This window comes from Perna viridis, chromosome 10 (assembly GCF_037379345.1).
Source record: "Perna viridis isolate PV_CMFRI_1.1 ecotype Kerala chromosome 10, ASM3737934v1, whole genome shotgun sequence".
In the NCBI taxonomy this organism is placed as follows: Eukaryota; Metazoa; Mollusca; class Bivalvia; order Mytilida; family Mytilidae; genus Perna; species Perna viridis.
In genome coordinates, this window is record NC_142454.1 from 18,180,208 (window position 1) to 18,205,859 (window position 25,652).

Genomic DNA, 25,652 nt, shown 5'->3' on the forward strand with positions numbered 1-25,652 from the left:
ATTTTTCAGTTGTTTAATGTTGTCACTATTTTCCTCCTCCTTAATTGTTTCAATTACTATCTTTAAAAGTTCATTGCTCTTTGATGATGTACATAACCTTATAATAAACTAACCTTGAAAAATACATGTCCTCAATACAGTGAAAAATCAATGATAATAAAATGCTCCATTTTTTTTTTCAGCCGTCCCATTTAGAGAGTTATGTGCCTTTCATGCCAAATGTCCTGAAGGTGTTCCTTGAGAATGGACAGACAAAGTCATTTAAATATGACAACAAAACTACAGTCAAGGTAAGATAACTCTTCTTACAGATATACTAAATACCCCTGTTAACCTTTGAACAACTCATGTGGGAGATTCTCCCCCATTGACACTATCTCATGTGGGAGATTCTCCCCATTGACACTATCTCATGTGGGAGACTCTCTCCCATTGACACTACTGTATCTCATGTGAGAGATTTTTATGTAAAAGCAAATTTTTAGTATAAAAATTCAATATGAAGTATTTTTCTCAGAAAATATATTGATTTTAACCAAAAACTTCCCACAAATCTGATATTTCTATGTGGAAGATTTGAAATTTTTCATTGATTTTGTGTGAGTCTCCCCCCTAATGAGGGAGGATTAATAGGTATGGATAAGACTGAATTACTGGTACATGTACCTGGAAACATTAGTATGACCATAATAACATATATTTCAATACAGTGGGAGTTTCGTTCTATTTTCAAAGGATTTCCTGTTTTAGTCATGTTGATATGAGAACAAAATTTTAGCAGTGCATTAACAAAAGACTTTTCCTGTAACTAAAACAAGTTTGAAAAGTTTAAGCCACATATTCCATATTGTCATTTCATTCTTCTCAGTGAAACATGAGTGAACTTAACCATGAGTTAACCAAAACATTAAAATTTCAAGTTATCTTTTACTGAAAAACAAATAATCCTTTGGTATTTGAGCTAATTTATATATTGTAGAATTGAAATGTCTCCCTCTATTTCCCATTTGACACTGGAAGTGATAGACCATCTCTGTGCTAGATTACTTCATGCATACTTTATGCTTAGCCTTTAGCATTAGTCAAGTAGTGTAATTGGTTTCATAACTTGTGCTAATTTCTCATGAATGTAAATCTTCAAATTTTGTGGGAACAGATATATATATATATGGGTCTTTATGGGTTTGTATAGCAATTTCATTTGGATTTTTGTGAGAAATTCTTAAGTTTAATGGAGAACTGTCATGCAAATGAGGTTAATGGCAGCTAAATAAAATAAAATAGAATCCCTTGTACAAATTTAACAAGAGAGTTGTTATACCTAAGCCATGTAATATTTGCTTAGTTCCTTTTGAGCTTGTCAGGTTTTCCTGTAATTGTATGCAAAGAGCATGACATAATTAGAATTTTACATATTTACAGGAAAATATTTATTTGCTTGAGATTATAAAATTTGCAAAAATGATTTTTATGATTAGCTGTGAAGCAACAGAGAGACATGGTAATGGTATCCTTCTTTCATGTCTGTCAGTCTGTAACAAGTACATTTTGGACACATCTCTTCTGAATTTACTTGGCCAATTGCTTCCATATTTGGTAGGATGTATTGTTATGAAGTGTAAAGGATGATGTTTTCAGCAATTTTGAATCAACAAATTTTGTAGGAATTTTATGGAATTTTTGCAACTTTAAATCTCATCATTGTTTGAGGAAATATTGCTGTGTATGGAAATCTTGTTTTTATTCTTCTGTAGACACAAATCACAGGATTTTATTCAAGTATGTTTTCCAAATTAGTCTGACATTACACTGTTTCATTTATGGAATCTATGGTACCATTGAACCTAGCTGATCTAATTTTTTTCTTTAGTCTATAAAAACCTAGAATCTTTGTTTAGTGTTTTTCATAACCAGTTGTTATTTCAATGACAATAAAATGTAAGTAAATCCCATGTTTATGTTGACGGTAGAAGTCTAATGTCTTTTTGGTTAATTGATTGGGCAGTAGTTGACCATAAATACAAATAAAGTTTCTCCTACTGAAATCTATCTAAATTATGTGACTATCTTTATATCGTCATGTGTCTGTATTCAACTAAGTTTTCTTGTAAGTGATGGAGCCTTAAGGTTTCTTTAGGAGTCACAGTACTTAAGTAGCAGTGTTTGTATGAATCATGCCAATGCTGTAAAATGTGATACACACCAAAAAAAGGCTACACATTTTTAAGTTTCTTATTAAGTTGCTTTGCAGTCTATATGATGAAATGTATAATTATTCATTCAAATCTGTCTACTCTTAGGAGTTAATTCACATTGAAAATCCAATAGTTTCTATAGTATTTTAATGTCATTTACACAGTTATCTCCCTTCATTTTGAATTCTACAGTGCATTCTATATAATTTTTATCTCACACGAACAATGGTTTTATGACAAGCCATGTGTAATATTCTGTATACTTACCTATGCATTTTAAACAAAATATCAAAAATATGTAGGCTTTCCAACCATGAATCACATTTTGCATGATTCTTACCTGGAGTGTTACTTAAATGTCTAAAGGTACAAATGAGGGCTAGGAACATAAAATGGACAGCTAAAACAACCACCACAAACCTCACAGGATTAAATCAGTTGTTCTAGATGAGTAATTTACTTCTACATTCAGCAAGCCAACTGCTGTGTTTTGTGAATAATTACTTTTCAAAGATTTCTTGAACAGAGGCATCCCGGGCACAATGTTCTTTAGTCCCTATCACCCAAAGACTGTCTATAAGGCATTTAGGAATCAGGACAGGATATTTTTTTTAAGATTACATTCAGTAATATGTGATACTAATATTATTGTAATGCACGTGACAAAACTGTCTTTCTCTTACTTTTCTCGCCTGAATATAGCTGAAATATTGCTGCTCAGGCATTAAACCCCAATAATCAATCAATCAATCCCTTACTTTTCTAACTGCCTTGGTTGTCTAAATGGTAGGGTGCTTGTCTTGAGAGAGTAATCAATGGAACCAAGATTCAAGCGGAAATCAAAAGAATGTAATACAAGTACTAAGACCAGACATGAAAAACAGACATACACAACAAAGAACATAAATTAACCAAAATAATACATACAAAGTAACAAAAGTTAATGAGCAACTCGGACTCCACTAAAAACTGGAAACATGGACTATGTGTACCGGTAGTGCAAGAGGTTGTGGGTACTTTCCTAAGCATATCACAGCATAGATTGAAAAATTGTTAGTCACTGCTTCTCAACCAAGCACAAGGTATTTAGAGGGTAGAGTGATAACTGATAAGATTTGAATTAGGATTATGTATTTGAGTCGGTGGACTGATATGTAGAAGGGTCTGTTTGATTGGTCAAACATTCTTATCCTGAAATTTTTTTAAAAGGGAGGTTATTTAAGGTAACTTTAATGATTGCCTGTATGACAATGTTGGTTTTGTCATTTAATACAAATGATCTCATTGATGAAATAGGGTATTATTAAATTATGTCTAGAGTCAGTTTGTTTCAATAATGTGCTGACACAGTCTATGGAAATTATAATGAAATGTCAAAACCTATTATTTTTCCTTGTCAGTTTAACCATAATGAGTTATTGAAAAAGTATTAGAATTAGAGTTATCTGGTATGCCATCTTCCTACTTTGATTTTTTGTCCCCATATGTTTCCATTCCAAAATGTTCAGCCATGAAACTTAAAGATAAAGTTTCTGACAGCCATTTTTCATGATTTCAACAAAATCATCCTAATCTTTGTTTCCCATCTACTGACATACTGTATGAGAGTCTGAAGATAAAGAAATGCCTTTGGTGTTTTTGACAGCCAATTCTAATGATTTCAGAAATTACATCATGTTTTGCCAGACTTATTAGGATTTTGTATGTTTACATTGTAAATTCTGAAGATTCATTTGGATCTTGTTGTAGACATCTTACTGTGAATTTGTAAATCATCTGTCTCTAAATTGAATTGCTTTAGTGTCCTTAGATGATATTGAAGTAATTTTGGGAAGTGAAATCTTTTTGCCTTTAATCAAGACTATATTTAGTGACTGATCCTGACTTTCTCTTCTAAAATTACAGAGAGCAGGTGCTATGTTAAGCTAGGTAAAGATTTAGAGTTTCTGGTGGTAATTATTCAGTGTTCAAGGCTGTCTATTGTTTTGTCCCCTGCTTATCTACTTGTTTCTCTGATTCTTTTTTTTTCTTGGTACTAAATAGGTTGTTTATAGAATACACTGTTTTATTGTTTAGGATGCTATGGGTGACCTAGTTTCTAATTCATTTTTCTTGGTACTAAATAAGTTGTCTATAGAACACACTGTTTTATTATTTAGGATGCTATGGGTGACCTAGTTTCTAATTCATTTTTCTTGGTACTAAATAAGTTGTCTATAGAACACACTGTTTTATTATTTAGGATGCTATGGGTGACCTAGTTTCTAATTCATTTTTCTTGGTACTAAATAAGTTGTCTATAGAACACACTGTTTTATTATTTAGGATGCTATGGGTGACCTAGTTTCTAATTCATTTTTCTTGGTACTAAATAAGTTGTCTATAGAACACACTGTTTTATTATTTAGGAAGCTATGGGTGACCTAGTTTCTAATTCATTTTTCTTGTTACTAAATAAGTTGTCTGTAGATCACACTGTTTTATTATTTGCTATGGGTGACCTAATTTTGATTACTTCTATCAAAGGATATCAGTCAAACTGTGCATTTAAATTCTGCAAGAATCCTTTTAAGTCTCCTTATTCTGGTCTTTTTTTCTAATTTCGAATGACTTTTCTCCCTTGAAACCATAGTGATTTTTTTAAATCCTTTTGAACTTGGCAAACAAAGTCCTATACACTTCCCTAGAACTTTAAGTGAAACCATGGATCAAATTCTATCTGGCACCCAGTAATTGACTTCAAAAGTTGACCTCTACAGAGCCTAAATACAGTAAAACTATTTGTTTTGCAGATGGGTATTACCTGATAGAGTTTAATACTATATTGTAAGCCTGTGAAAGTGGTTCATGTCCTTGTTATTTTTTCTGGTCACATGTACTTTCCAGTAGTGATAAGGCACAATTAGATTTGCCATTCTGTCAATACTTGTAGTCCACTTTTTCTACTTTGTTCGTCTCTTGTTTTCTCTTGTCTTCCTAATTCTTACTAGAAAGAACAATTAGCTGAACTGAATCATCTATCATTACATTACAATAATTTTATTTCAGAAGTAACAAGTTTTCTGATTTGATGAAATTTTTTGTCCATCATCTCATAGACCAAATTTTGTAATGTGACTGTGACATCATCAACTTTTTTTTCTGATTAAATTGTTAAAATTGATCCTAAAATCAAATTATAAGGATTGACTATTACATTTTTCTGTCTATTCCAAATATCCTCTACTTTTTCGACTGTGTTATATCTAACAAGTTAACTAAATACAAAATTGTTCTGTAGCATTTTGTTTTATGAAAGCGGCATTATTAAATTATGTCTGGATTCAGTTTGTTCCAATATTTAGAGACAATCTATGGATAATATAATGGAATGAGGAAATCTATCATATTTCCCTGTCTGTTGGACCAGCATTATTTAGCTGAACAGTATTAAACTTGTGACAGTGATGGATCACTTTGACGTTATTTCTTACTCCAGTTATTGTTAGGTTACTTCCTGAACATAGGCATTAATTGCATTGATGTAATTTTGAGAGTGTAAATCTTGACTTGCTTTTTGTACCATGTAAAGAAAATTATGGTAAGGGTTTTTTTTTTTTTTTCTTGAGTGGGGAGGGGGGACAATTGGTCAAGTATGATGAAGTGTTATTGTAGACAAATGTATTACTCTCCATCCAACTGTCTGTCAACTGTTCACATGCTTTTAAGATAACCAAAAAAAATTTTTTAGGAATTTTAATAATTTTTATGAGACTTTTAACACCAAAAGAGGGCAAGAGTTCTGGAACCTTAATTGAATTTGCCTTATATATTTGCACCTAGAAATATTCTATGCTTTATGAAATGGCAGAAGGAGCAACAGATTGTTAAGATAAATCTTTGTACTTGTTTGCTTAATTGTGTTTTGTTTTGGTTTTTTTTTTACAGCCATCTATTTCTGATTGTATCACCATGCATGGGCGGATCCAGGATATGAGTTTAGGGGGCGTTAATTCAATTAAATGCACTGCAAAGCGAGGCAAAAAATATTATGGGGTGAAACTTGTGGTAAAAATTTTTTTCTTACCGATTTAGGGGGATGTACGCCGGTCCTTAATTCCGTGCCTGCCATGTCTGTCATGTTCCCAGACTTATTAGGACTGTGTTTGTTTACATTGTAAATTCTGAAGGTTCATTTAGATCTGGTTTTGGACATCTAATTGTGAATTTATATCATCTGTCTTTAAATTTAATTGCTTTAGTGTCCTTATAGTCTATGACAGAGAAAAAATGAGAAATTGGCACTTCTATTTTCTCTTTTTATATATCGCCAAAGAATCACAACAGCGCTTCTCAAGTTAGACTATCTATAATGTTGTATGTGAAAAATCATCTTTTAGTTTCTTAAAGAAATACAAATGTATTACATTACAAAAGGACAAAGATTTCCAGTGACATTTTAGTCTTGCTGTTTTATAGCAAATGTGAATTTTTGACATTATAAATATTAATGAAGGTGAAAAGAGCTGGGCCTTAGGGTATATTATCTTAAAAGTTTCTATTGATATAAATTCTTTCCTTCTTCACATGGCATTCAAATATTCATATTTTATACAGGCTTGATTTCACAATATCTTATCCCATTCATGAGAGAGTGAGCATTGGGCATTAAAATAAATCTTTTCTGGAAGATTGACTCTTAGAGTTGTTGCTCAAAAGACAGATTGATTGATGCAGAATGACATTTGGTACTCTATGGAGTTTACTTAGAACAAGTTTGATTAAACGTAAATTCATATTTTTGGTTTCTTTGATATACATCAGGCACTGAACTTCCTAAAGACATTGGAAACAAATGTCGATAAGAAAACAGAATTCAATACTTTGCTGTTTACACAGATTATTCTCTGAGATATTGCTGTAAATTTGAGGTTTCTCAATGATTTGCTAGGATTGAAGATTTCTGTGGTTCTTGCATTACTTAAATTATGAGTTTTGGTAAATGGACAGATTTGTTTTAGTAGTGTTTGGTAGTCAATATTCTAAAGAGCTAATGCACAATAAATCATATACCTGTCATCTTTGAAGTTACATTTCCAGATTCCAACAGCTATCTGAGCAGTTTAGGTTAATGTTTTAGAATCTGAAGCACATAGTTATTGTCAAAATAAGTGAAATTTATTCTGGAAGATTTTGAACCTTTGAAAAAAAAACAGCTTTGAAACTAACCTTATTAATTTTATTTTCTTCACATAGGCTATATAGAGTTTTGATCAAACAATAATTTGAATGCAAATTCAGATGCTTTGACTTTACAGAGACTTTGATGTCTCGATGGAAAGAAAATGTTATAAAAAAATTGATAAGAGTTATGTAATAGACGAATTTGCTCTTGTGTCGGCCATTGCAGAAGATACCAACAATGCATTTTCCTTTCTCCCAACTGAAGGATTAACAGTGTCACAATTTATAATACTTTGTTCTTTACTTGAAGGTCATTAAGAGTAAAATACATGTGATGATGTTTGAATAGGACTGTTTTTCAATTTATCTTGATTTTTTTGTAATTTCAGGATGTGGTACATTCATTACAAGAGAAACTGAGTATAAAGAAAATTCAACATTTTAACCTGGTGCTATTAAATACTAAAAGTCATATGCCAAATCGTGTTACACTGTTACAAGAACATGAGACATTAGCTGAGGTAAGTCATAATACAGGTACATGTAAAAGTGAACTGTCCTACTTAAACCCAGAATGAACCAAAAGCCAATCTAAACTGTATACCAAATAGACTGAAGACCTTTTTAAAATACCTTTATTTCAGTTCCAGTGCATTCTGAACCTCTATCATTCAAATATCTTCCTGACCTGACCTAATCCTTCTGTTCAGTAGGGATTCTCACAATTTAGATAGGTTTCACCTACAAAGGATTTGTTGATGTTGAATTTTTGGATGTCATTAATCAATGAGATTCTTTTATTTAGAGAAATCAAGGCAACTATCAGTTAGAAAAGTATTTGAAACTCTTATGGCAAGAAAAATGACCCGGTCAAAAAAGAGTTAACTATTAATAACAACTGAACAATGAACATAAACGAGATGCATGACTTAGAAATTATCAATCAATCAATCAATTTTCTTCCATGAAAAATCCCCATTTCTTATTACTTTTTAATTGATCATTCTGACACAGAAAAAAAGGGATATTTTTTAGTTCAGTATTTATACATTTACATTGCTACATAAAAATAAATGATGACATCTGTCCCTTTTTTTGCCCCTTTAAATGATCATAGAGAAAATATTGTAAAATTTTCCCGTAAAAAAAATATTGTTGCTATCCCATATGAAAAGATCATTAGCTCATCTACGTACTGAATAGAGTAGTATTTCAATGTCATTTTTTTTATTGTGTAAGACGAGTTAGAAAATGAATTAAGCAACTATTCCCTTTCAGATAAAGTGGTTGGATAGCCTTGTGATTGTGCCTATAGGTTTAATTCCAAAAGACAAAATATATTTATTAAACCCCTTCTTTCAGCCATGGATGATGACAGAATGATTTACCTATTTTATTATTTTCAAATATTCAAAATAAGTGCAGATTTAATTTAAAGAGTTGTCGAGAGAACAAAGATTCTAGCGAAAATCAAAAGAATGTAATTTAAACCTTCTTGTTATGATATTTTGAAGATTGCATCTAAACCTGGTGCTCGTCATTTCCGTTGCTTGTTCCGTGTGATGTTTGTGCCACGTGATCCGTATGATCTGCTGAAAGAAGACCCTGTTGCATTTGAGTATTTCTATCTTCAGGTTTGTATCAAGTTGTTATATCAGGGTTAATATGATTGTAGGCTTTACCAAAGAGGTACAGAGCTTTTTGTATTAATAAAATATTTGATTTAAAGTTTGATAAAGCTCCACTTCATTGTTATGTTATGAGGATGATGTTTTGACCAATGGAAATTTACAATACTTACATCCCTACAGGACATGCTATATATCACTTCCTTATTGCATAGGTTATTTCTGAAATAAGTCAATTCCAACAACGATTTTGAGCCAGTCATGTGTCAGAGCATCTATATATGTTAGACGTCACTGACGCTTCGTCCTTATTATATTTACCTATTGATTTTATTAAGGTAAAATCAAATAATTACTGATATTATTACAATACTTTTATTATTGCCAAAAAAAAAAGTCTACAGACTTAAAAATCACAATAGTATAATCTTATATTGTGGAATTTTTAACATCTTTGCTGTAGGATTTTTCTCAAAATGGCAAAATTAAAATATTATTATTATTATTATTATTGCTATAATTAATGCTTACAATAATTTATTAACTGTTCCTGGTATGTAAATTTTATTTATGGCAATTTACTCCCAGTGAATGGGTGGTATATTGGAATCTCTTTGTCCATCTCTCATGTTGTTGCAAATATCTCAGCTCCCAATGGATGGATTCATTTCAAATTTGGTGTGTTGCTTCATATAGATGAGCCATATGTATTATGAGATATTAGTTGCTCTCCAATATCAACTTCCAGTACGAGTGGAGGTATACCTAGCACGACAATTTGTGCTACTTCATGTTTGTACTTTTTTTATAAAAAGCTATGATAGATATGTGAATGTAAACCCAAAAGTTTAAATATTATCACTTTATAATGTTGTATGTTGTGAATTGCGTACAAGTAATGAAAATCAACTTGTTTTCCTTTAGTAATTTATATCTGCAAATATAATGAGCAAGAAAAAAATAAGTCACCATGATTAAGTCCCTTTAATATGGAAAACATATTTGAGCAAGTGTTACTTGCAAAATTTTAAGGCTGAGAAATTGAATTGACATCACAAAATGCAAAAATTGGTGTACAGTATAAGAATCGGTATATGTTTAAACTTAATTCACAATTTATTACTTGTATAGATTTTAAACTTACCCTACAAAATGAAAAAGAATTCATGTCAACTTTTTTAATCTATTATACTAGTAGCCTGTTATAAATTTGATGAGTCAGTCTTCATCAGTAAATGGAATTAATATTGTTGAACAACTCTGTGTGTCATTTCCCCCTTGACAGTTTTCATCAGCAAGTATATAAAAGGTCCTGTTTGTTTGCTTATTGTCTGGCTTTCTATTAAAGCTTTATTTTCTGATGAAAATAGACTTCTTCATTTTTTTATATGTCCAACTGATGAATATTTACTTTTTAGATCTTTGTGCAATGATATTTGCTGAGGGCTGCAATGTAATATGGGTTAAATGCTTTTTGTAAAACTTTAATTTCCAAATAGGAAATTTGAAAGGGTTATGACATGAAGTTGAAACCTAGATTATTTTCAAATTTTATCATTTTGAATTGTAATCTTAGGTACAATCATTAATTTCATAGAATGCTGGACATATTCAATTTTAACTTCTCTCTGATGAATGGAGTTCATATACTATAATGAATTTCTTGAAACTTCCAATTGCAGTATCTCAAATGCTTATGAATTCAGTAGTTTTATCCTTGATTATTTTCAAGGCTGATCATGTTTAATGTTTTCTGTTGATTAGGGAACCAGTCAAGTGATTTATTGTTGATGAGAAATTGAAATATTTCCATATGAGGAGTAGGATAAATGAGATTATTCACATTTATCAACATAGAATAACTTTTACTATGATATCACATTTAAGTTTGGAATTCCAAGGGGAAATTGCCTTTAGAAATATTAAATTGCTTACATAATTGTAAGCACAGCAGGAGATTTGGCAAATATTTAAAAACTTAAAGGAAAACATGAAATTTTAATAGATAACACATTTGTTTATATATTGCAATGAGTGGGTTATGATGCTTATGCACTATAAGGACCAATTAAGTGTGACAATGTGCGTTTAAATTAAAAATATCATTTTGATCAGTGCTGAAAATGTTATAACGTGTAGGCCAGTCCTTTGGTTGGGCAATTAAGTTTGATAGTTTGTCTTCGCATCAAATTTTGAATACAAAATTTCATATAAAATAATGGCATATTTATTTTGCCGACTAAGTATAAAAATGTTTTTCAAGACATGAATAAATAAATTGATATGAAAGGAAGATTTTTCCCCATATGATGACACATTACCCCTTCTTTTTGCTTAGAGAAGTTTTCAATTCAGGCAACCAAATTTATTTTGTAATCATAAGAAAGGTGCCTCATTTTTGACCATGCAATGATATAATTAATGCTTGTTAACATTTTGAAGAAAAAATATTGTTCCAATTATTCTAGTAATTTTAATGATGGGTTTGTAACTGGTTTGGATGGATAATAAACTGACTGATTTCTGTTGAAAGGCTGTGGTGCTGTGGAACTGTGTTGAAATGTTAGTGACCATTGATGGTCTTTGTGCAACTGGTGACTTACATACTTAATATATGCTTTCTTAATTTTTCACAGTGTTGTAATGACGTAGTAAATGAGAGATTTCCAGACCTGAAGGGTGATACAGTGTTGAAGCTAGCAGCATTACAGATTCAACAGCATGCCATGTCCAATAACGTTTCTGGGAAAATCAATCTGAAAGCTATAGAGTAAGTGATGGGGGTTTTTATCTCATAAAAATTCCTAACTCAATTTCAGTGTGGCAAAGTGGGTTTTTTAATTACATTTTTTATTTATGATTTATAGGGTAAATTGCCTCAAGTTGCTAGTTTTTTTAGCTTTTTGTGTTAGGAGAGCAATTTAATTGAAATGTTGGCAACATCTGTAAAATAACAACGTGAGAGGTGGCATAAAAAAGATTGATGGAAAGATTTGCTTATACTATTCCATCAAAAGGGTTAACTTAATGGAGGTTCCTCAGGCTAAGTATTATTATTGATTGACTCTCTATGAAATGAGCAGTTTGTTCAAATACAATCAAATGTTTTGGGGAAAAAATCGTATATTAATACTGCGATGCAATAATTGTTGACAAGTCTGTCATTTATGTTCTTCAGCCTAATCACAATTCTAGTTTCCAGTGGAATTACCAGTAAGTTATACCTCACATGATGTTTTTGACTTGTCTGTCCATGCATCAGTCCGTCTGTCCTCATTTTTGTCAAACTAAACAGAATATCACGAAATTTGGTATGTAGTAAGAAAATAATACGTAGTTGTGCATATGACCTTGAAATTTTTATCCCTAAAATTTTATGAAAGTTATATCCTTTAGAGCTTATTTTCAATATAATGCTATGACTTGCTTTCAACGTCTAACTCTCTAGTACAAACTTTGAACAAATCATCAAAATTGATATTCAGGAATAAAGACACGTTCACAATATACAGTAAATTGTAATGTAAATTAAGGTCTACATTTGTATTGTGGGTATACTTTTCTAATGCTAACTTAAAACGATTTTGTTTTTCTAAGGCTCTCATTAGCCATTACCCATGTTAACTAGCTTTTCTATAAATATGAAACAAAAACACACATCTCATCACTTTTAATGGGCAATAAAAAGGTAAAAGAAATACCTTCCTCCCTCATCAGTATTCGTCAAAAACAGAGAACCAAAGTGGCCTTAACATATGTCATTTCAAGGTTCTGACCTAAAAAAAGCTGAGGTGGGCAATAGTTTTTCATTGCTTAGTTTTGTCTCCATGGTTTTGTTTTCTTTAAATGTGAATGTCTCTTTCAGGAAAGAATGTGGGTTAGAAAAATTTGTTCCTGTTTACGAGCGATCGACAATGAGAGGGAAAGATTTGAGGAAACTGCTAACTCAGCAAATGAAAGTAAACCAAAATCTGACAGCTCCTGGTCAAAAACACCTTACAGCACTCCAAGCCAAACTACATTACATGAAGATTGTCAGTGAGCAGAAAACATTTGGTGCTAGAGTTTTCATGGTAACACTACTGGTCAGTATCTTGGAAATGTTCTGTTAAAACAGTCAGTACAATTTGTTATGGATTGATAGGCTGATCCAAGGGGTCTTTAGGGGCTCAGACACTTTTATGATGGAAAAGTTTTTTGATTATATAAGGAAAAAAATAGAAATTACTGGAGCCCCTCTACCCTCAGGTCTGTCAATGTCCCCTCCTTTATTGAATTTAAATTAATTTTTTGTCAAGGTGTTTGTACTTATGTGTTCAATGCCTAGGACTATGGAAAGAAGCAAATTTCAATTTTTTTTATTGTTTTGAACTCATTTTTAACTCTTCAGTCTTCAAAATTTCCTACACTTTGAATCACTTTTATTTCTTCCAAGCAGAGCCACAGCTTTTTCACTTTTGACAAGTAAATGAAATAACTTTTTCCTAGATTTATAACCAACTTTAAAATTAAAAACAATCCTTATAAGTTATATTAAAATTGATTCCAGTCTCAATTAAAATTTGATCCTATATCAAAACTTTATTTGATTTGGGATTATTTAAATGGGCAATGCAGACCAATCAACATGAATGATGTCATAGTACTAAATTAGTTTATACAAAATAACATATATTGCCCCAAGAGAATCAACCAATCAGACGGCTTATCAATGAATAAAATTAAAATGTTTGTTAATAACCATCATTGCATAAGATATTTTGCTTGTTTTTCTGAAACTATTGAAAATGCAAATTTGGCTGGTTATAATTGTTTTCAATATTTATTTAAACACCTGCATGGCTGATAGTATTACCCATTATGTATATTAATTTTATTAAAACATACAGATGAATAGTTCTCTTAAGAAAAGAGAGTACTTGGAGTATATTATGTCAACCTTAATTGTAAATTCTGCATGTTCATTTTTTTACAATTTTTATTGCAGGATAAGAAAACAGAAGCAATGATTTTAGTAGGACCTAAAGCAGGGATCAGTCTCATAACCAACATTAAAACATACAATGTAAGATATTATATATTCATTCTGTTTATGGTTAACTCCCAGGTTAGCTATAAAAATATCTTGAAGGAATAAAATGTAACCCTTCCTAAACTGCTTAAGGATGTTTGCTGCTCATTTTCAGCCATTTTTGTGAGATTTTCTGACTCTTCTGGTTGTTATCCATTTCATGGCATATTTTTTTGTTGTTGCTCAGTGACCCCCACTTTCTTTTTATACCTTCATTTTACACACCTTAAAATGTGATTTGAGAAGTTTTTATGATATCCTTGTTATTTCTTCTGAGTTTTTGATAGATAAAACTTACTAAGACAAAACCTATAAATAATCAAGAGAAATCCTTTTCCTGCCAAAATTTCATATGCTTATATCTTAAAAATGAGCATACTGACCCATCAAATGTTTCTAATTAGTTCTAGTATGAAAGATATTTAAAGATTTTACTGCTCTTTGAAATCCTTGATATTCCTAAATAGAGCAGTGAACATCCATAAGGGATTTTGATGAAATTTTGTAAGATTAGGTATCATATATAGAAGTTTATGAAGGAATGTATTTATTGTCTGAGGACTGGAAGGGATGGTAATCTGTCTGAATGGTTTCATATGGTAAACAGTTAAAGGTTTCATAACCCTATAAAGGCAACTTCTCTTATGCCACTCAAAGGATTTTGATGGAACTTTATAGATGTATGTAAGGAATTAACTATTGCTTAATGCCTGAAAAGGGAGTTACTTCTTGAATGTTAAATATTAACTCCATTTTAAGCAAGGGTATTCTCTGTAAGCTTTCTCTTAGAATTTCTAGTTTAGTCAAGTAATTCATATTTATATGATGTAGCACACATATGAATATTTTGGAAATACAAAAAATATAGATAAAAAATGCCAGTTGCCACAACTAAGATGCATTCATATACTAGTTAATCATACAAGCATGTAGCACACATTGACTAGAGAAGAACATAAGTTCACACTTGTTGAAATTTGTTTGTATACTGGTACTTAAAAGAATAAATACTGTATATACTCATAACTTTAATTTCAGTGATTTTCATCGGCTGTAAACTCATTATATTTTAAAATATTTTAAGAACATGTATTTTTCACTAGAATGTTTTATTCTTTACACCTAAGTAGGAACTCCTGGACAAATACCTGTTTAATCACACCTGGTGGTCAATTAAAAAAAACATACCAATTCTAAATGAAAGATAAATAATCCTATACAGAAGAAAGAAGAAAATAAACTTTCCTCACAAAACATATTTACTTAATTGATTTTTGCAAAGGGTAATTTATACTTGTACAACAATTAACGGATTATCAGACAATTACCTGTATTGACAATGAAAGTTTTGACATTAATTGACATTGTGATATTTTTTGTAGCTGTCCTTGTTAGCTGACTTTGACAAGATTAAGAGAATGAAAGTGGCTAAAGAGAGGGAAAATATGCAAAAAGTGGAAATTTCTCTGAATGGGGAAGATCAACAGGTAAGTTGAAGTTCTATATTTTTAAGGTTACTTTAATTACAAGTAGTAAATGCACATAAAATCCAACTTATTTGGAAATTTGAATTTGAAAGTAAGTACAGGGGTGGGTCCTGGATTTAAGAATAGGGGTGATGTCAATATAATAAAATGCATTGGAAGTCAGACAAAACAGATTTTGACAGAATTTGTGAAAAATCAAGATTTCATACATCCACCAGGTATGCCCATGCCAGAATCCATGCCTGAAGTAAAGTATATTTTGTTTAAAGTCTGCATATGGTATTTAAAGATTAACAAGACAAACATGAGTTCTTTTAAGCTCATAAACTAATTGGTATTTTTGTAAAAACACAGCAAAAGACAATAATAAAACACAAGCAAACCAAAACACAGCACAGACAAAATAAATAAGAGAACTTTCATCCTGTCAAACACAAGACAGTGCATGGATATACTTAAAAATGCAAAATATAAAACCAAACCATAAAGTTTAAAATATAAAATAAATAAATGAGCATCTGCTGATTGCTAGACAATGTAAAATTAGCACTAGAGTTTGAATATAAAGTAAACTAAGCAAAATATTGAAGCAAACAAGAAGCTATTAGTAGTTAAGTAGTACTCCAGCTAAGATTCATGCAAAATGTGATTCATGAGTAAAAAGCCTACATATTTTTATTTTTGATATTTTGTTTGAATTAGCATAGTAAACAGAAATTAACATTCGTTTTTCATTTCACCTTTGTTCTTAGGAGATTAAAATTATATAGAATGCACTGTAGATTTTAAAATTAAGGGAGATAACTCTGTAAATGACTCAAATACAATAGAGTCTATCAGATTTTCAACTTTGATTATCTTCTAAGAGCAGGCAGATTTGAATGAATAATTACTATTTCATAATATTGACCCATAAAACAACTTGATTACAAAATTAAAAAATATGTAGCCTTTTTTGGGGGTGTACCACATTTTTCAGATTTTGCATGATTCTTACAAGACAAATACCTGAAAACCATGAGGAAGCCCAGAGAAAAGTCAATTTATTCTACAAAGGCTACAGGAGCAAATTTCCAAGAAGGACCATATATAAATAAGTTTATTGAAATTGCCAAATTTGTGAAATTTCAAGATGGTTGGTGAGGGAGTTTTATATCTTAGCTGCCCCATACCTGAAGCTCTTCATGCCATATCTTGTAGTTCTCAGTCTTGGTTTATTGTAGTAGTTTTTAAGGTAACAATATCTTGTATAGATTCAAGACTGGATTTCATGATAATTTGATCTCCACTATTTGTATTTAATCAAACTTTGAAATGAAGTCATTAAATAATTTTTCATGTACAATAAATTGGTCTATTCTAGATTATTAATGAAGAAATTCATTTCTATATAAATTTGTTTTCAGTTACAATATGACATCCATGTATGATATACCTTGTGTCACTTGTAGTACATGTTTTGGTGCATTTTTGGTGTTTCTAGAAAAGCAGAGGATGCTTACCCGACCGGTGCACCTGGTCCATGCTCCCAGTTTTTAGTGGAGTCCGAGTTGCTCATTTACCTTTATTATTTTGTATGTATTATTTTAGTTATTCTATGTTCTTTGTTGTGTTTGCCTGTTTTCCATATCTGTTTTTTTTTTTTTTTTTTTTTGTCCCTGGGTTGCATTCTTTTGATTTCCGCAAGAGTCTCAGTTCCTTAGATTGCTCTTTCTAGAACGGTTTATGTTGCTACAAGATTAAAGTCGCCACATGTACTATACAAACGTTTTAGGGTAATCATTATGAACACTTGAACACTTGGATGCTTACCTTACTGGTGCACCTCATCCATACTCTCAATTTTTAGTAGAATCCGGGTTGCTCATTTGCTTTTGTTACTTTGTATGTATGATTTTAGTTACTTTATGTTCTTTGTTGTGTATATGTCTTTTTCATGTCTGGTCTTTGTCCCTGGATTACATTCTTTTATATTACCACTATAACCTAGGCTCCCTTGATTACTCTTTCCAGTGTCATTTTGTCTGTTTGGTTTTATATCAGGTATTTAGTAAGCAATATGCTTACTAAATACTTTCAGATTCTTTTATTTTGCTGGAGCATACAGGGGCAACTATTTCTCTGTACTTGTGTATAATGTTGTTTTAGGGCTAGCTGCAGTCTACCCTGTGGTGTCAAGGTTTTTTCATCATTAATTGAAGACCCATGGATAGGTTTTAGGTGATATTTTTCATCCCGGTTGTTGTCTCTTTGACATATTTACCATATCTATTCTCATTACTCTCATCTCTAATTTAAAAAAAAAACTACTTATGATTGTCATGGCATTACTTGTTTATCTTTTAGAGCCTGAACATTGGATTATTGAAACAAGACACTCAGAACTTTGTTACAATGGTGGAAGGATATTACAAGATATTTGTAGATGCCCAGAAAAGTCTTTCAGAAAAACCTGCAAGTAAACAGACTGCTGACCCATTAGGTGAGTTATCTCCCTTATGGGACATAGAAGTTTTACGATGTCTACTATAATGATTTGCAGGGCATAGAGTTTGTTTTCTCTGTAAAAGTTTTATCAGAACAACACATCTCCCCCTATCAGAGTTTCTGAGATCTTTTTGTCTCTACTTTAAATCAGCTATTGTTTTGTAAGTAAAGACAGATATTCCAAAAGAGTCTTCATGTAATTAACTGCAGAGAATCGTTAATTTTTATACCCCAGCTCCGCTGGATAGAGGGGGTATAATATTTTACCCTTGTCTGTGTTTCTGTAATACTTTTTTCCTTCAAAGTTTTCTCAACAACTTCCTGTTTACCAAGGGCTTTGTTTATTTTTTTACATAATTTGAAAGTAATTGAAATTTTCCTAAATTTAACATCAACTTCCTGTTTACCGAAGACTTTGTTTTTGACATATTTTGAGTATTGAAATTTTCATTACATTTTTCTCAGCAACTATTCTTCACAACAGCTTTATATTTAAACACATTCTTTCTGTAGGTATGCCATACGATGGAAAATTTTTTTTGTTTGTTGGAAAAGTTATCTGATAGTTTATGCATTTCCTCTTTCCATATAAGAAACCTTATCTGATAGTTTATGCATTTCCTCTTTCCATGTAAGAAACCTTTTAACAAGGGTGAAGTGTTGATGCATTGTGTATAAATTGTTTTCGTGACAGTTAGTAGAATTTCTCTATAAACACATCAGTTTGGTAGAAAATTATTCACGGACTTCTACAAGTTAAGCCTAGAAATGTGTTAAAATTGTTTAAGTTTGAAACATTGGAAATAGCAAAGTTCACACCTCGTAGGTTTCAATAAAGTACCAGTCTCTCTAAGAATCTGGAAGTAATTGAAACATGAAAAAAAATGTTTTTACATTGTTTTATTGTTTGCTACAGTTGAATTTAGAAATAAAATTCTATTGGTGATGTTTTTTCTTCAAAATAGTATTGCATTGAAAATGAATAATTAGGAGTCTAGTGCATAATTTCCTTACAATCGGCTGAAAATTTATCTAAAATTTCTAGAAATGATACCTTTTTCACTTCAGTTTACATTTACATGTTTGTTTAGATTTTTAACACCCACCTTTCTAGATTAGACATTTTATGGTATACCTGTGTTATTCTGTTTGTCTGTCTGTCTGTCTGTCTTTCCATTATACACACTAAGCACAATTACTCAAAAATGCTGCCACCAATTGTTACGTTTTGTAGATTCATTTGGAGACTTACAATTCTAAATAGCTATGGAATATTAATCTATCAAAGTTGTACAAGCTGACAGTTCAATTAAGTCTAAAAAGATCTCTAAAATTCCAAATTGTTACTGACTGTCTTGGTTCAAACAACTCTTAGACGTTTTTTTTTTTATTTATTTTAAGTTGAGAAAGCTTTGTCTTTCATCAATAATTAAGATAGCCTCAACATGGAGTAAGAAAGTAAATTCAGAATTTATTGTTAACATTCCCGTAACTTTGAAAAGGGTTGTTTAACAAAAATAGGGGTTGAAAGCTATCTTTTGCTCATTTTTGCCCAAATTAGTAACAAACTTTTCCAACAAAATCCCCTGGATCTGCCACTGTCTAATATCTATGACCTTAGTTGTAAGTTTTATACATGTTAAGATATATCTTTACAAATTTCAACACATCTTATGAATTTGAAATGTTAATGCCCTCTCCTTCGTTGACTTTATTTCTTCCTTTTTATAATTTTTTAAAGTTAACATTGCTTTTTGTCACAAAGATAGCTTGGTTCATGATATGACCCTTATAAGAGAAATTCATCAAGGGTTCAGGACCTGATTATATCCTATCCTAAATTAGTTTTTTTTTTCAAATCCATAGAGATTTTTTCAAATCTTTGATTTTCATTGATATGATTGGTCAATTTTTGAGTTGAGAAGTCCACTGTTTTGATATAGTTCCTGAATTCAGTGTGTTCAATCCTCATCCCAGTCACACCAAAGACTTAAAAATTGGTAGTCAATGCTTCTACATCAAGCACACTGTATTTAGGGGGATAGTTTGATGACTGATTGGCTCACAGAATTGTAAGTGACAAGTGAAGTGGCATGCCTCCTTGAGCTAGCACAAAAATAATCTGGCTGAGCGTGTTGAGGTAGTACAAGGCAGGGCCTGTTCAATTCTTAAATTGTTCTCATCCTAAAATGCATGAAAAATCTGCAATAGGACTTTTAATCATTATCAATCAAATAATCTAACCACTGAGTGCAAACAGCAAATCATTGTTCCATTTTTCATACCGGTATATAAGATTGTGCTGTTGTCTAGACAATAACATCCATTCTGTGTATAGATTTATAGAAATGTGTGTCTTATCTTCCATTTTCTGTACCATGTGGTTTTACGACATGTCTTTTGTAAGGTTCACCCTTTCTGACGGTGGAAGCTCTACTCTTTTGTACTCCTTGTCTTCTAGTCAGAACTATAGAAAACTGTCAAAAATGTAAATAAAGTATTGGAAATCTGCCATAATTGAAATAGAACGTCATGAATCCTCATAAAATATTCATTGATCTAAGTTAAAAAGACATCAAAGTTTGGAGAATTCTGTTTATGAATACAGGAGCTGTCAGGACATCTGAATAATTACTACTCAGATTTCTGAATTACATGAGAATGTATGACAAATCATATTAGATGACAATCTAACTTAAAACTTACAGAAATGTAGGCTAATTATAGAAATGAATGTTTTCATCAAAGAAGAAAAATAAAATAATGTTAATAGTAAATATGCAAAATGATGAGGTACTGTAAATGTATTAATTTTCGTGGTTGCTAATTTTCGCAGATTCTGTCAAGTAAACATATTTGCAGGTATCAATTTTAGCAGATTCAAAAAATGATAAGCCTTATATAGTGTTAAAAATCAAAAAAATATTTTTTACGTTTTTATACTTCACTGCCAAAATAGCAAAAATTAACACTTTAACAGTATTAGATGATACTTTCAAAACTGTACCTCAATGGTTTTCAGGTCATAACTTGAGAACAGATCAGTTTTAAACTTTTCACAGTTGTTAATCATACCATAGAATACAAGAGGTTAAAACCAACTTTCAACAAAATCTAAAATGTAGTTTTGCCATCCCCTTTTTTCACCATTATGTGGCAGGTTATTGCTTAAATGTTCCATTACTGCCCAATTTTTTTTTTTAAAAAAGCTAAACTGTGTTTAAGTAGAGTTTTGAAAATGTTTATAAGTTTGCTCCATGTGAGCCCTTTTTGGGGAGGTTTATGCAGTGAAGCTGTTTTTTGGCAAAAAAATTGATTCACATTATCTTAAACATGGTGCCTGTGAAAATACATGCTCAGTACAGTTCTGTACAATATCTGATGACAGATCTAGAAAATAAGAAGAAAGAGGGGATCTGATCCCGAAATTTAAAAGAGGGGTTCATGGGCTAACAATTTGCTCTTCTAAGCCCATATTTTTACAAAATTGGAACAAAAATTTCGAACAAAAAGGTTGGGTTTTAACCCTTAGATTCCCTTTCCCTGGATCTGTAACTGATATTCAACTGTTGATTTCATTTCCAAACCATACGATGCCAGAACCATTTATCATGGAAGAAAGTATTACAGTTGTTTTGAATTGATCAAATCATTCTCTGTCAACTCTTCCAATTATAACAGTGCATTAATATTATCATGTCTTTTGTCGTATTTTTTATTGACTTCCACTCTTTACTGCTCATCATTGATAAACACAATGAATATCATGTAGATAATTTCACTCATCCATACAGTAGAAATAATTGGATCCTCCAAGTGGTCAATTATGCTTTCTGTTTTGATCAATACTGTACTGGGTACACTCTGTCTTTTAATCATTCCTTTTTCAAAATGTATGTTTAAAAACATCATCCTCTTATAAAAGCTTTGTGTCAACAAACAGTGACTTATCTCTGAAATATATTTTATTGAATATTTATCTGTTATATGGTAATATATGACAATGGTTTGAGAATGTTGACTCCATGAAATATATCGGTCATTCAAACCTTTACTTATAGGCCAAAGTAAATGTTTTAAGGGCATTAGATTTACGATGATAACAATGCATGGGAAAGAAGACTCAAAATCCTTTTGAATGGAATATGTTGATATGTAAAAGACACATTTTATTTTGTTATATGAATTATTGGTTTATCAGTTGTATCAGACTTATCATAAACTAACCCATGTGATACTTATATTCCATAAAAATACAGAAAATCTGGACGAGTCAATGGTACAATTGTTAGTAATCCTCATTATCAGCACCTTTATTTTTCAATGTTTGTACTGCACGATAATTTCTTATCTCAGGCTGCTGCCATGATACTAAAAAATATCAACATTTCCAATGATGATGTTCATAACATCAATCTTGACGTTCCCAACAAACAGAATAATGTCAGTTTTGAATGTCTCAACCATGGATCCGGAAACAGTAAAAAATGCCGGTCATTGACCGACAAATTTTGGAAACAACAGACAACAATTTTCCAATATCAGACATAAAAAACAGAATAATGTCAGTTTTGAATGTTTGAAGTTGAGACTCTCAACAGAACATTACATCTTACCCTTACCAGCTCTGTGATATTTTCTGTTTCAACTAAAAACTGCTTTTTTTCTGTATTTGTTCATTTGTTAGTCAGACCAATTTTTTTTTTTTTTTATATTTCGTGTATCATTTGATTCTTCCCTCAGATTTATAATTATGAGTTCGATCATTTTTGAATTACCTTTATTTGAGGAACTATCCTGTCTTACATGACCTGCCATGGGAGACCAAAATCATGGTCATTATACACAGGTCAATCTTAAATACAATACAATGTATATAATTTTTTTTAATCAAAGTCATTAAAGAGGAGTTATTTTTGGAAACAGGTTGCTAAGACTGCTTTGACTACATCAATAATTAGGTGGTCTAGAAAAACAATGTATGACATTGTGTGAGAGAGTTGGGATATTAGGACTCATATACTATTATAACTATTTACAGTACTCTTGAATGAGTAATCAAGGGAACCAAGGTTATAATGTTAATCAAAAGAATGTAATCCAGGGACAAACACCAGACATGGAAAACAGACATACACAACAAAGAACATAGAGTAACTAAAATCATACATACAAAGTAACAAAATCAAATGAGCAATTCGGACTCCGCTAAAAATTGGGAGCATGGACCAGGTGCACCGGTAGGGTAAGCGTCCTCTGAATTACATGCATTGTTGCTCTGTACAGTTATTATTTCACACTGTATATTTGATTATATATAACATTTCTTCAATACAAGACTTTTTTTTTATTTACACTATGTCATATTGTTTATGATTGATATGTTCTGTAGCTGTTTATGCTGATGCAATACACTTCCTTTTTCTGATACAATACAAGTAAAATTTTCAGTAATGGTGTGTTTCCAATAAAAAAGAACATTTCAAGATTTTTTAAACTTTAAATGCAGGGACATATCCAAATCGATTTTCTATTGTTTAAATATGCATTCATTTATGTTACTTGTTTTCCTTAAGAATTACATATTGTTTTGCAAAGAACAATTTTTGTCATGGCCTTATAGAAACATGACAGTCATTTTAATCTCTTAATTCTTGTCAATAATATTGTATCATAAAGACACCTACCCTTAACAAAAGGGCCAAAGGACTTCTTATTACAAGCACACTAAAAAGTACTTGTGTAAATTTATGATACCATCATGGGATATTTATCCCACAAAAATGTTTTTAGTTATGAAACCTTCACTATGAGAATATGCAAGTGAGTGACTTCAGAAAGAGTTCGTCTTTCTTTTGTTAGACTTTTTTTATGCAGTTTTATTGAGGATATATACCTATTGCTAATTAATCTGAAATTAAACATTTGCATAAACAGTCACTGATGTTTTTACAAGTGATTCTATATTCGTTCCTAAAATAGTTTTTTTTTTTTACAGTCCCAGTATATACCAGCAAGCACCGAGTGATAGCAGCTCCATGGAGTTATCCCGAGGATATTGTGTCTCAGGTGATTGGTCTAGAGGATACTGAGATCCTGGAGAATCAGAGAGTAGTAGACTGTAGACGAGGCCCACCCAACTATGAAGAAAGTCATGAGTATATCAAACAGATTAAGGAAGACCTTGGTATTGAGGTACACTATTAAAATATACTGATCATACTGTATTGGAAAATTTACCGTTCTGTATAATAAATGATATAACAAATCCTTATTGGCAAACTGAAATTTCACTATTTTTTACAAATATATTTAAAAAAAACATTTTGGTTTCTAGTTGTCCTGCTTCTTTAGCCATGATTGATCTATTCTGCAATGAGATATAAATACTGTAGTAAATTTGATTTCATGTTTTGTAGCAATCACTGAATTGCACAAAAAAAACAGCAGCTCACTTTGTGATGAATCACAGAAATACAAAATTTAGAATTGGGTTTCTTTTGTGCAATTATTTATGACTAACATGTCTGTGATTGGAACTCATGTGACTCCTACAAGCTTTTCAGAAGTATAAATTCTATGGGATAGTTCATTTATGGTACACAGTATATACGTGATATTTATCAACACAGATTTTCATTTACATATAACTAATTATATAATGTGGTTATGTAACACACAATTAAATTCTAACCTGTACAAAACATTTCAAACTCTGTTAAAGACTTTAATCAACATTCTTATTTTAGGGAGAACAACCACTGAAAACAGAATCAGAGAGTTCAGGAGTTATTTCCCTTGCTGGAGATGACAAGGAAAATAACAATGTTGTAAAAGATCAACCTAAAAATAAAAGTGTTATTGTCATCAGTAAAGAACCAGAAACTGTTATTCAGTATTCAAATGGTGGCACCAAAATATCTCCAGTAAAACTGACCAAGGAACCTCCAGTGGTGCTCCATTCTAAGGAAGATTCTGAAGACCAGGGCTATCAGAATGGCAGTGTTTTGGAAACTTCTGACACTAAACCTTCTAGTGGTGATGATTTGTCTGACACAGACAGTGGAGTTGAAAGTGAAAAGAAAGCAACTATAGGAGATTTAACTCCCCCTGACACACAGCCCTGTGATGGGGAGAGTGTGGATAGTGACAGCGACAGTTGGGGTGCTCCATCTAATAGTCCAGAAAAAGGTAGACATGTGGAGCCTGCTACTAACCGCGGTGTATGGTGGTGTGAGTACTAATGCAATGCTATATTTACCTCACTAATTCTTTGATTTTGTTTTGTCCAATGTAAGGCTCAGTTAGGTTATCAGTCTGTGCATCCCATCTTAGATTTGCCTTGAAGCATTCTAGACAAAGTTGGGTCACATTATCAATTGTACACAAGTAAAGTTGGACTTAATAAATTTTACATCATACTATGCTTCTCATTTGAAAGTGGTTTTAAAGTGCTGAGTTGGAGATTTAATGTCTTGTCAACATTTTTAGTTAAACTTCTTTGCATGACTTTGGATTATTTTATTCTTATCACATGGCTCATATTCTTAAGAAAGTTAAAGATTTTACTTTGCTTGCATTGTCATTATCCTTGAAAAGAGAACTTGCTTTAATCGTGCAA

The 25,652-nt window shown here is 31.4% G+C and overlaps 1 protein-coding gene across 11 annotated transcripts in view; it reads left to right on the forward strand.

The window, feature by feature from the left end:
• The window catches only part of LOC148604806 (uncharacterized), a 98,401-nt gene that overhangs the window by 53,830 nt on the left and 18,919 nt on the right, over positions 1-25,652 (forward strand). For 10 of the 11 annotated variants that reach the window (XM_088550542.1, XM_088550534.1, XM_088550536.1 and 7 more), the window contains 10 exons: positions 183-290; positions 7,748-7,879; positions 8,873-8,992; positions 11,623-11,756; positions 12,852-13,071; positions 13,974-14,051; positions 15,440-15,544; positions 17,891-18,026; positions 24,030-24,226; positions 24,781-25,264. In XM_088550542.1, coding sequence (XP_088406668.1) covers positions 183-290; positions 7,748-7,879; positions 8,873-8,992; positions 11,623-11,756; positions 12,852-13,071; positions 13,974-14,051; positions 15,440-15,544; positions 17,891-18,026; positions 24,030-24,226; positions 24,781-25,264 — 1,714 coding nt within the window. The remainder of the gene's footprint in view (positions 1-182; positions 291-7,747; positions 7,880-8,872; positions 8,993-11,622; positions 11,757-12,851; positions 13,072-13,973; positions 14,052-15,439; positions 15,545-17,890; positions 18,027-24,029; positions 24,227-24,780; positions 25,265-25,652) is intronic. The other variant, XM_088550538.1, reaches the window with a different exon arrangement.